Source organism: Centroberyx affinis, unplaced genomic scaffold (genome assembly GCF_046629955.1).
Source record: "Centroberyx affinis isolate AG114_WGS23_722 - 3 ecotype Tasmania unplaced genomic scaffold, CSIRO-AGI_Caff_v1 ptg001200l_1, whole genome shotgun sequence".
Lineage (NCBI taxonomy): Eukaryota > Metazoa > Chordata > Actinopteri > Beryciformes > Berycidae > Centroberyx > Centroberyx affinis.
The window spans coordinates 114,006-126,279 of NW_027279722.1; the positions used below are offsets into that span (position 1 = coordinate 114,006).

At 38.5% G+C, this 12,274-nt stretch overlaps 1 protein-coding gene across 1 annotated transcript; it reads left to right on the top strand.

The window, feature by feature from the left end:
- Nucleotides 1–888: 888 nt before the first annotated feature.
- LOC139648422 (GTPase IMAP family member 8-like) lies at nt 889–7,539 on the top strand. The gene is made up of 4 exons (XM_071524538.1): nt 889–916; nt 1,611–1,670; nt 2,284–2,892; nt 5,321–7,539. Exons 1-4 carry the CDS (start codon nt 889–891, stop codon nt 7,537–7,539), a joined length of 2,916 nt encoding a protein of 971 aa, XP_071380639.1.
- The last annotated feature ends 4,735 nt before the right edge of the window (nt 7,540–12,274 follow it).

Sequence of the window (12,274 nt, forward strand, 5' to 3'; positions counted from 1 at the left end):
AAGTTGATTAGTTGGTTAGTTGATTTCTAAAGTTATTCGTTAGTTTACACCAGCCAAAGTCTTTCAACCCAAAGTGTAACCGCAAACCGTGACCGGTTACGTGAACTCGCTGGTGGCCGTCAAGTGTTTTAACCACCGTAAAATGTTCACACATGCGTGGTACAAATCAGGCAGGAATAAGCACGCGCAGAACGGATCGGGCAGCCGGCACGTCCTGTTAAATACAAAACCCCATAAAACATGCAGTATCAAGTTTGTCCAAGTGGAATTGCTGTATCTAGCTGTCCAAGATGGCGGACCCGCTCATGCACGCGCGCGCATGTGCAAAATGGATCGGGCAGCCGGTACGGATCGGGTACTGACACCTCTTTTGGTTGCGCAATGGATGACGCACTTCCTTTGTGCCGTAAATCGAGCCTTCGTTCTCCCGGGAGATCGTGCCCAGTGGCAGACAGAATTGCATAGTGAAAGCGAGGCTTATAGGGAACCAATCTAAACGCCGATGGTGCGATAATTCTATAGCCATCAACATTTACTTCATAATGATAAGTTAAAGCAAAAAAGTTGTCTATAGGGTTTTTAAAAATTACATTTTTGTCTGAAATCTACATCTGAACAGTAACTTACATCATACATCATACGAAGGTATGATTCATCAATAATTTTCTAATACTATAGAACAGTTGACACAAAGTGTGTGTGTGTGTGTGTGTGTGTATGTGTGTGTGTGTGTGTGTGTGTGTGTGTGTGTATGTGTGTGTGTGTGAGTCAGAGATTGAGGGAGAGATGTAATTTATGTTTTACTTATTTTGCCTTCTTGTGTTTCAAGGTTCTTAAAAACCAACAGATGTTCTCCTCCAGTTGAATTTCTGACATCTGAGTGACATCATGGCAGAGTCAGAGACTGCAGCATCTGGTGAGTCCAGTCAGACTTTATATCAGAAATTTGCACTAACTGTAAAGTGTTTAGATTTGTTTAGAATTATTGGCTTTGAAATACTGACAAAGTATAATAATCTCTTAATCAATGCACAGATCAATATACTCTGTAAATAATTAACTTTTGTTCACGTACTTACAGCTCTATGCTTTACTGCTGCAGTGACTCAGTTTCTCTTCTGGGATCAATAAAGTTAATCTCATTTTAATTTTTCCACCATTCCAGTTTGTCTTGTCATTCCAGTGTGTAAAGCCTTTAAAATTCCACTTGGAGGAGACAAAACATTACATTTCACTGGATGAACAACACAAGGTGCTGTGTTGTGGGAATTTGCTGCCATGTAACTTTCCACCACATTTAGCTGACTGTTTTGTCTTCTGTTTTGTCCTGATCTGCTCAGAAGCATCATGTACTATTACTTCTTGTATCTGCTACAATATGATCTGGATACAAAATGGTGGAAATGTTCTGAAGACCAAAGGAAACCTTGCTAGATAATAGTGGTGGATGAAGCAAATGGGGGACAACAGTAAACATTTTAAATGACATAATTGTTATTTTCATAAGCAGGTTGATTATAGATTATATGAGAAAGTTGTCAGTCTAAAGGAATTTATTTTAAATACTATGTTGCCCTTGGTTTGATTGTTTTTCTTTTTTTTTTTTTTAGAGGGAGAGGATGTGAGACCTCTGAAGCGCCGCAGCAGCTGTGAATTACTGCCACCTCTCAGTGAGTTAAACTGAACTGAATCTGAACTGTTTTGGTATTTCATAAGATCTAAATTTCCAACATTTCATAAAAGGTAGGAACAAACTGTATAAGATTTAATGAAGTAGTTTAGGAATTCCACAAATAACTTCATCACAAGTTCACATTTTCTTTCATTTAAAGATTAACAAGATCAAAGGTGAGTTTACAAGATCTAAATTAGGCTTTCTCCAAGTCCGCCTCTAAACAAAAAACTGGCTTTGGAATCCCTCATTGGTCATCAGCCCAAATACAGTTAGATTAGTTAAAATCTTGAAGAAATGGAAAAAAGCAGATCCAAGGCACTCTTCTCATACAAAAAAGTTAAAAAGCCTTTATTATAATGGCTGATGCATGACATAAACATTAAAAACCTAGACCATGTTTTTTTGGCAACAGGTTGAGAGGAGTGCCTTGGATCTGCTTTTTTTCCATTTCTTAATCCTGACCCCCCATTTCCAAAGAACCCTCTCCAAACTAGATTGAAGCCAAGGCAGAGTTCCTCCTCTGGGATTCTTAGATTAAAATCTAAAAATAAAGTCTCCTCTTGGTTGCCTTTTATAATTCAGTGTTTTTATTTTTGTTTTCATTTCAGTGTCTGAGCTGAGGATTGTGCTGCTGGGGAATAGCTGGTCTGAGAGGAGTGCAGTGGGGAACTTCATACTGGGAAAGACTGCGTTCAACAGTCAGGAAGCATCTGACCACTGTCTGAGAGAGAGTGGACGGTTGAAGGAGACAAAAATAGTGCTCATCAACACTCCAGATCTGCTGCTTCCCAACATCTCCCAAAACAAACTGGCAGTGGATGTAGAAACCTGTGTGAGACTTTCTGCCCCTGGACCTCATGTATTCCTGCTGGTTCTACAGCCTGAAGACTTCAATGAGAAACAGAGACTGGGTTTACACATAGTCCTTGAAACCTTCAGTAAGCGTTCATTTGATCATTCACTGGTATTGATATCAACACCCAGAGAGGAAAGTTCCCGTTTCATGGAAAACTATATGCACCGTCCAGCCTTACAAGACATGATCAGAAAATGTCGATACAGCTCCTTGAGGCAGAAGGACCTTGAACTCCCAGAGCTGTTAACACACCTGGACCGAATTGTGAAGAAGAACAAGGGAGAGCATGTGAACTGTGATGTACCTGAGGATGCAACTAGTGATCATCTGAAACAAAGAGAAGCAGCCCATGTCAACTTGGATTGCGTTAGAACTGTTGGTAAGTGCAGGAAAACATTTTGACAATGATGTGATGAGAAGTTTGTTAATTAACACAAAGTACTGTACAGTGATAGACTATTATTAAAATTCAGATTATTTTATTTTCCGCGAGGAACTTCATTTGTTCAGTGTACAGACAAGACAAATAGGACAATCACAAAAAAAACAAAAAAAACAATTGCCTCTATGCACTCTATGCATTGCCTCTTAGCACTGCCTCATAGCACCTATGTCCTGTTGGACCAGAACTTAGCTCTATAGCACTTACTCTCGTTGTTCTCTCCTAACTAGAACCTTGAACCTAGAAAATCTCATGTGTAAGTCGCTTTGGATAAAAGCGTCTGCCAAATGTGAAATTGTAAATTGTAAAACAATCATGACACAGTCATCAACATAATAGATAATCCTTGTCTGCAATCGTAATTAAAATACAAAAAAATCAAACAAAAAAACTTGAATAAAATACACAATACTACTACAATCCTAGTGGCAGTAATAGTGCGATCGTGCTAGAGCCTGGGTGGGCATGTGTGAAGATGCATATTGGTCAATCAGTTTCCCTGGGGAGGGCAGATGGGTAGTGGGGAGGGTCAGAATCACAGAACCTGAATGGATAGAACGGTCTTTCCACTGTTTTCTATGGTATTTTGGCTGGTACACCAAAAAAATGGCGTCTATGGTTGGTTTCTATGGTGACAACGGAAAGTGGTCATTAAGGCCATAAAGTGTGTCACACCGGCTGCCACACAGCGTGAGTGGGTTAGCTTTGTAATGTTACAAGACAAACGTTTAATGAATAAAATGCGACATACCAACAGTAGCGCGATTAAACCCAACCGGTCCAAAAAAAAACCCTGAGTAGCCCCCCCGCTGAGAGCAAAGAGACGGAGATAGCACAACGCCACTTTTCCACTGCTTGGTCCTTGTTGTGACTTGCTGTAAGTCGGTTTATACGGAAGCTAGTCCAACTGTACCAAGGAAGTTTTATGTAGGAACGGTACACATACAAATTCTGTGGTCAGAATTCAATATACGGATAGAAGTATGCACGAAACTAGATGTACCGCTTTTATGTTTCACGCTATTGACGGTATTATGGAATATTTAATGGAAAATAACACTCTTTACCAATGTAAGTTAATCACAAGCATTTAGGGAATTATCCAGCTAGATACCTGTAATATGATGTCAAGATACTGTAGGTTGAATGTTTCCTGCTTTAACTGAATTTCAATTCAATTTAATTCTCCTCAGTCACTTATATTGCAGTGAAATATCAGTTCATGTATCCAGTGCCAGATGTCATTCCATGTTGATATCTGTAGTATGGCTCTAGATCCTTGCTAGAAACTGCAAATGTGGCACTAAAACAAATGTGAACGCTCTTTTTTGAACAACCATGACTTTGATAATAATCAGATGACTGTAAAGGATTCATCATTAGTGATCAAACGATTGGTTTAACATTTGGCTGCTGGTCAGACTAAATGAGCAATTTTAAGAATCACTTTATGCTCTGGTAATTTGTGATGGGCATTTGTCATTTTTTTTGGACATTTTATAGACTAAATGATTAATCCAAAAAATTATCTATAGAATTATCTGTAATGAAAATAATCGTGTGTAGCCAATTTAGTGGTGAGATTATTTAAAAGAGTACCACAGAGAATCAGCATTCATATGTACTGTGCCCATTAATTTTGACGAAGGAATGAAGAAGGAATGTCTCATCCATGTCCCCAACAATATTTACCAAATTAATGTATGAATGAATGTGATAAATGGATAGAGAGTAATGATAATGTGCTCATTGTAACTGTGGAAATACATTTTTTTATGTTTTAATTTTTGTTGTTGTTTTATAGCTTCTGGACTCAGGATTGTGCTATTGGGAAAAAGTGAGGACAAAAAGACCACAGTTGGTAACTTCATCATGAGGAAAAAAACTTTTCATTTTCAGAGATTCTCCCCAACCAAGGAATGTGTGGCTGCCTGTGGGGAGTGGAAGGGAAAGTCTTTAACAGTAGTGAAAACCCCAGACATCTTCAGTCTACCTGTAGAAACAGTGAGAAAAGAGATGAGGAGCTGCATGGCTCTCTGCTGGCCTGGACCAAATGTACTGTTGCTGTTAGTGAAGCCTTCTGAATTCACAAAGGAGAACAGACTCAGACTGAAGTCCACCCTGAGTTTGTTTGGTCAAGAGGCCTTTAAATACTCAATGGTCATCAAAACACATGAGGGAAATGAAACAGTTTTCTCTCTAAATCAGCTTCTTAAAGAATGTGGAGGAAGGCACTACAGCATGTTAAAAGATGACCCTAAATTGTTAATGGAGAAGATTGAGAACATTGTGAGAGAAAACAATGAAACCTGTCTCACCTACACTGAAAGGACCACTACCATAACACTAAAGTCTGTGTCTGAACATGCCAAACCACCTTTAAACCTGGTTCTATGTGGGAGGAGAGCAGCAGGGAAGACCTCAGCAGCCAAGGCCATTTTGAACCAGAGGCTTGATCCAGTCTCCAAGTCTGCAGAGTGTGTGAAATATCAGGGAGAGGTGTGCAGACGTTGGGTTTCCCTGGTGGAGCTTCCTGCCTTGTCTGGAAAACCTCCGGAGGCAGTGATGAAGGAATCACTCTGCTGTCTGTCCCTCTGTGATCCTGAGGGCGTCCATGCCTTCGTCCTGGTCATACCTGTGGGTCCCCTCACTGATGAAGACAAGGGAGAGTTAGAGACCATCCAGAACACCTTCAGCTCTCGAGTCAATGACTCTACCGTGATTCTGTTCACTGTGGAGTCAGATCCTACCGCTGCAGCTGTCGTTAACTTTCTAAAAGAAAACGTGGATATCCAGCAGTTCTGTCAGAGCTGTGGAGGCCGATATGTTGTCCTCAACATCAAGGACAAGCAGCAGGTCCCTGAGGTGTTGGATGTTGTGGAAAAGATGAGAGCTGCAGGATCCAGATGTTTCACAATGGAGATGTTTACCAAGGCACAGATGGATAAGGTTGTAGAGCAGGAGAGCACTAATACAAGACTTACAGCTGAACTGCAGGATCTGAAAAAGAAGAGTGAGAAGACAGGTGATGATGGAAATCAGAGCACAGAATGTCTCAGGATGGTGCTGATAGGGAAGACTGGTAGTGGGAAGAGTGCCACTGGTAATACCATCTTGGGCAAAAAGCATTTTAATTCCAAATCCAGCCAGAGGTCTGTGACCAAGTTTTGCCAGAAAGCATCTGGACAGGTTGATGGCAGGCCAGTCGCTGTGGTCGACACCCCCGGCTTGTTCGACACAACTCTCTCCAACGATGAGGTTGAACAGGAGCTTCTGAAATGCATCAGCATGTTGGCTCCTGGACCTCATGTGTTCTTACTGGTGCTGCAGATTGGTCGCTTTACACAGGAGGAAAAAGACACTGTGAAACTGATCAAGAAATATTTTGGCAAGACTTCAGGAGGTTTCATCATTGTTACATTCACTAGAGGAGATGAAGTGGAAAATCAATCATTTGAGAGTTACATTGAAGAAGACTGTGATGACTTTGTCAAAACACTGATAGATGACTGTGGAGGGAGATACCATGTCTTCAATAACAAGGATCAGACAAACCGCACACAAGTCAGTGAGTTGTTGACCAAGGTTGAGGCAATTGTGAAGAAAAATGGTGGCGGCTGCTACACCACTGAGGTGTTCCAAGAGGCAGAGGCAGCCATAGAAAAAGAAGTGGAGAAGATTTTGAAGGAGAAGGAAGAAGAGATGCAGAGAGAGAAGGAGGAGCTTGAAAGAAAACATGAAGAAGTAATGCAAGCGATGAGAAGAAAAATGGAAGAACAGAGATCAGAAACTGAACAGGAGAGAGAACTGAGAGCAAAAGAACTCAAGGAAAAGGAGGAACACATTAACAAGGAGCGTGAGGAGAGAAAGAAAGAACAGGAAATCAGAAAAGAAGAAGACAGGAAGAGGAAAGAACAGGAGAAAATTCAACAACAAGAATGGGAACAAAAACTTGAAGCCTTAGAGATAAAAATTAAATCAAAGGAAAATGTTGACAGAAAGCTGGAGCAGAGTAGAGAAGACATGAGAAAAGAACGAGAGGCTTGGGAGAAGGAACGAACAGAATGGTGGGAAAAAAGATGTCAGGAAGATGAACAGAGAAGAGAGGAGGAGCAAACAAGATGTAAAAAGCTCCAAGAAGAGTACGAGCAGGAAAGAGGAAAAGATGAAAACAAAAGAAATGAAGAGGATCGAATCAGAAGACAACAGGAGGAAAAGGAGAGAAAGGAATTAGAGGAAAACTATAAGCAAAAAATGGAGAAAATGAAGAAGAAATATGAAGAGGAGGCCAGAAAGCAAGCTGAAGAATTAAATGATTTCAGAGAGAGATACACCAAGGACTTTGCAGCTCTGATGGAAAAGTATAATGAGGAAATGACGGATCTGAGGAGACTGTATGAGAAACAAATGCAAAAACAAGAGGAGCACAACAGAGAGTATGAACTCTTACACAATCTCTCAACCCACAAAGAAAAACATCTTAAAGAAGAAATGAAGGACTTCAAGAAAAAATATGACCAAGAAATGAAACACATGAAGCAGAAAGACAAATGCATCATCGCCTGATCATGCTGTCCAGGGCCTGACTCTTCAGTATTGCAGTCCAGTATGATGATAACATCGTTTACCATCATCTAAGTCCAGGCCTTGATTAGTATAACTGACATTTTTTTTTAAGTAAATATACTTTCACATCAGAAAAATACAAAAAGAATGAAGAAAGACATACATAATTTAAGGATACCTTGTTTGTTTCTTCCATTTCATTATGAGTCATGACATTTTTTTTTCATTTCATCTACAAAAAATTTTCTCTTTTTTGTATAGTTATTTACTTTTTACTTTTTTTTATAGTATTTTGGCAGTTTTTATCACATTGCATCAATGATTTATCACTGCAACTAAACTGCTTAAATGTGATGCATAAATTAACAAGTGTTCATTTTAATGATGTGAATCTAGTGATTCAGGCCAGCAGCTAAACCACTTGCTGACTGTGCTGATATTTTCAAAAATGGTTAAATTGTCATGTATGTCATTGTCATGTCATGTAATCACTGTTTAAACTTTAACGTTCGGCCTCTTCTTTGCCTCAATATGTTGCCTGTAAAGTTCTATCAGTCTATCAGTGTGAACAGACAGCAGGTTAGTGAAGCCTGGGAGATCTGCTTGTTGCATTTAAAATGATCTTTCTTTCCTTTTGCATACAAGGAGGAACATGAAGTTGAAATCTTACAGGATGTAGAGAAAACATCTAATTCACAAATGTTACAGTATATATTAAATATAAGCAAAAATATGTTAGAACTGTTAACATCAGAGAAATACAAAAGGTTGAGTAATGACATGAATGATGTAACAATGCATTGATTTTTTTTTTATTCTCACAAATTAAATGTCCTGTATTTGTTCATCGGTTCAAATTTTGTCATTGAGTTTGTTTGTTTTAGGGTTTTTTTTTGCCTTTATAATGCTTTTATAAATCCTTTGAGGTTTATTTTTTCTCATCTGTACAATCTGGAAATGTATTCTCTTGTTTCTTCTGTATTCATTGCTCTGTATGTTCAAATCAACTTCACTAAACTAAACCTGAAGTAATATATAATTATTCTGTGAATAAACCCATGAATAAATCCCTTATAAACCCATGATATTAACCTTACTTTTTATTTTTAATGGATAATTAATGTTAATGTAATGGAGAAATTAAGGACATTTCAGGGATAAAAAAAAAAGAAAGGGTTTTGTTTCGTAGTGCATTGAATTTGCTGAAGCTTGCATGTTTCCCCTTTCGTTGTGTGTGTGTGTGTGTGTGTGTGTGTGTGTGAGAGAGAGAGAGAGAGAGAGAGAGAGAGAGAGGTGTGTCTAGTTATGGATGACACTCATTTGTGCTGCTACTCAACATATGAAGAATTTCATTCTAAAACGCTAAATATCAAATTTGAATTTTCAATTTGCTGCCTGAAATTCATCAGTCAATATTTGGAAAACACAAATGATTCTGTCCTCAAAATGAAAATGAAGTATTATATATTTGTTGTATGTGACATTGTGTGTTTGTAAATGTTGTCATCATAATAATAGGAGCAAAATCCCATTAATGATGTGTCTTTTACTAGAATGTGAACTACTGCCACCATGAGGCCAAATGATAGAATTAAAATAGAGAGATGCATTTTCTTTGACAACCTTCTAATCTTTCCAGATGGAACAAAATCCTGACCACATGACCTGCTCTTCTCCCAGGGTTCAACAGTTTTTCAAAGAAACTTGAAAGTAAATCCAAAACACTGAACTGAATTCACTGCACACAGATTAGAGGAATTGAAGAGGGATGTTTTAATGTTTTTATCTGTTTCCATGTAATTAATCTTTCAACAGAAGAAAAAATATATTTTATCAACAAAATGCCCAAGATTTACAATGCACTTGTCAACCACACAATGCCTGGTCTCTACACACTGTATTCTCTAAACATACATGTGTAGATTAATATAGTGTAACACCGTACCAAGTCGGTACTGAAGAGATTTAAAGCCAGGAGCGCCACCCAGTGACGTCATCTGGTACTGCAACTAAACAATGTTCCAAAAGCACAGCAGGTTTATTTCTGACTGTTAGTTACACCTCACAGGAAGTAGCTGTTACTTTCCTCCTCCTGATGTACAGCACCATGTCCAACAATATAGTCAATATTTATTTTCTCAACACTTTTGGATGCACATTCTTCACAGTGATTCTACTGAGTTCTCACGTCACTACAGGTCTGTTACTGCGCAGATACTGCAGGATGTTTCCCTGTCTGCCGCCCAATGCATGCTGGGATATAGGCTCCAGCCTCTCCGCGGCCCTGAATAGGAATAAGTAGGTATGGAAAATAAATGAATAATAAAGTAAAATATAATATACAATGACATACAATAAAATGCGTTTTATTGACCCCTGATGGAGAGACTGGGTCATTACAGCAGCAAAGAATACAGGTGTAGATTGGAGACTAATAAACTACTGAGGGTATTTATTGATTTTTTTTTTTTAAAAACTTTACTACTACTAGCCTACTAGTTTTGTACTTTTTTTCTAAGGGTAGTGCGAGGGTACTAAGGGACATAAATAAAAATAAAATTAAAGATAGAGCGTCTCTACGATGCAGATATAATAATAACATAAATTAATAGGGGAATTTCACCATTTGCTAACAATTCTATTGAGCTAATAATGCACAATTACTGGAATTATCCTTCCTGGTATACTGAATTAGAGGGGACAGAGTTAACTGCAGAGGCCAGTGGCATCAGAGCCAAGATATCTCTAAAACTATATTTATAACAGAGTGTTAAAACCTTTAAACCTGGGACTGTAGCTGTCGCAGAAAAAAAATGTTTATGCTTTTGCATTTAGTCCTTTCAAATGCTGTCATCACTTCGAGGCTTTCAGATTTTATCCGGAGTCTGTAATGACATATAGGCCTACTATGCTGCTGACAGCTTCAACACGTAGAAGTGGGAAGAAGTAGAAGAGAAGATAAATTCCTAACATTAGAGTTCTTCTTTTTTAGTTAATTAATTAATATAAGCAATCCAAAATTTCTAACAGTGAAAAGTAACGCTGCTGCCAAGGCTAGAGAGAATTACTAGAGGAAAACTGCAGATAGTATGAATGTGTTGCGGCTTCCAAAAACAAACCTTTTTAGCCGCTGAGAGTATGAGGTTGGGTCCTGGGGTTCGCAGATTTGTGACGCGCAAGGAGGTTATGGTGACAGATACGCTGAGATCCAGATATGCTTTTGGTGTATTTATTGTAAAAAAAACCAGCACAGAGCTATCACAGCGCAGCAAGAATGAATGAGTAGCGGTCAACAAAAATTACGGCTACTCCCCAAGCCTGACTCTCTCTCATCTGTGTGACAGGTGAGTGAGCACCTTTACGCACACACTTCCGTACATGCACACGCCTACTCCCACGTGAACCACCACCTCTGCAACACACACACTCAAGCGCACCGGGAACCTCATCTCCACCCTGTATGTCTCCTACAGAATGTTTAAGTAAATAATCTCATCAATGCCCGTCATTAGCACATAGCCTATACGCACACGTTAGATTGATACAATATTGTGTCATGGCGTTCACTCGATTAAAAGATTTTCCATTCACAAAGTCGCCTCTTAATTTTTATTTTATTTTTCCTTTATTATTCCCGCGCTGCAGTGATGAAATATGGGTCCAGAATCCTATACGAAAGAATTTCAGTGTATTTAACACGCAACAGTAAATGACATTCATGATAACTACAGTCAACTAATAAGCTGCCTGTTATTTGATAGAAGCTCTCTTTCATAGCCAGATAAATAGCAGCCTACGGAAGCCTATACTGTATTCACCTGGGAAAAGAAATCAGCGATCTCATTAATTCGGAAAAACCGAGCTTATTTTTTTTCAGCTGATGCAATAGGCTTGCATAGAGTCCTGCCCTCTAACGAAAACAAGTTTTCCCGGTGAGTTCTTGTTACAGGTGTGGCGCTGAACTGCGCTACAGTTTCACTTTGGACGACGAATGGCGCAGTAAGAATTTCACCTGGTGAGTAGACATGTTTAGTGTACTTATATACATGTGAACAAATAGACAAAGACATGTACTGTAGGCTATATGTAATCGTAGGAAAGGTTCCATCCTCAAATTGATAATTGAAAAGTGATAATTGATCATCTTCAGGTGTGTGTTGTCTATTTGGGCCTGGTGATCAGATCAACCAGAATCACAGCTTGTAATAATCGGAGCAATTTAAGTTAAATGAATATACTGTAGATTCACACACAATATTCATACAACATTATGACACACTTTACATCCAGCAGCAGCGACATCAGAGAAGTGCAGCATGTTCAGCTAATTCAAGAGGAAATAAATGACAACTGTCAAACAGACTGACAGAAATCTGATTATTCTATTTTGATCTGAATTATGGGAATCAAGCCCAAATATTTGTTCAGTTTACCATTTGAGAACATTTTAGACAGATTTAACCAAGTTATTCATGTTTTATAAAACTCTGACTGTTCCAGTCTGAAGTGCAGACTAAAGTTGAACAGGGAAGAAAAACCAAATAAAAGATTAGGCTACAACAACAATAATAAGATTACCATTATTAATATTACTACTGCTAATACTTATAATAATAATAAGACTATTATTTATACTACTACTACTACTACTACTAATATTAATAATAATAAGATGACTATTAATAATACTGCTACTAATAACACTGCTATTAATACCCTTCCTCCACAGCTGCTG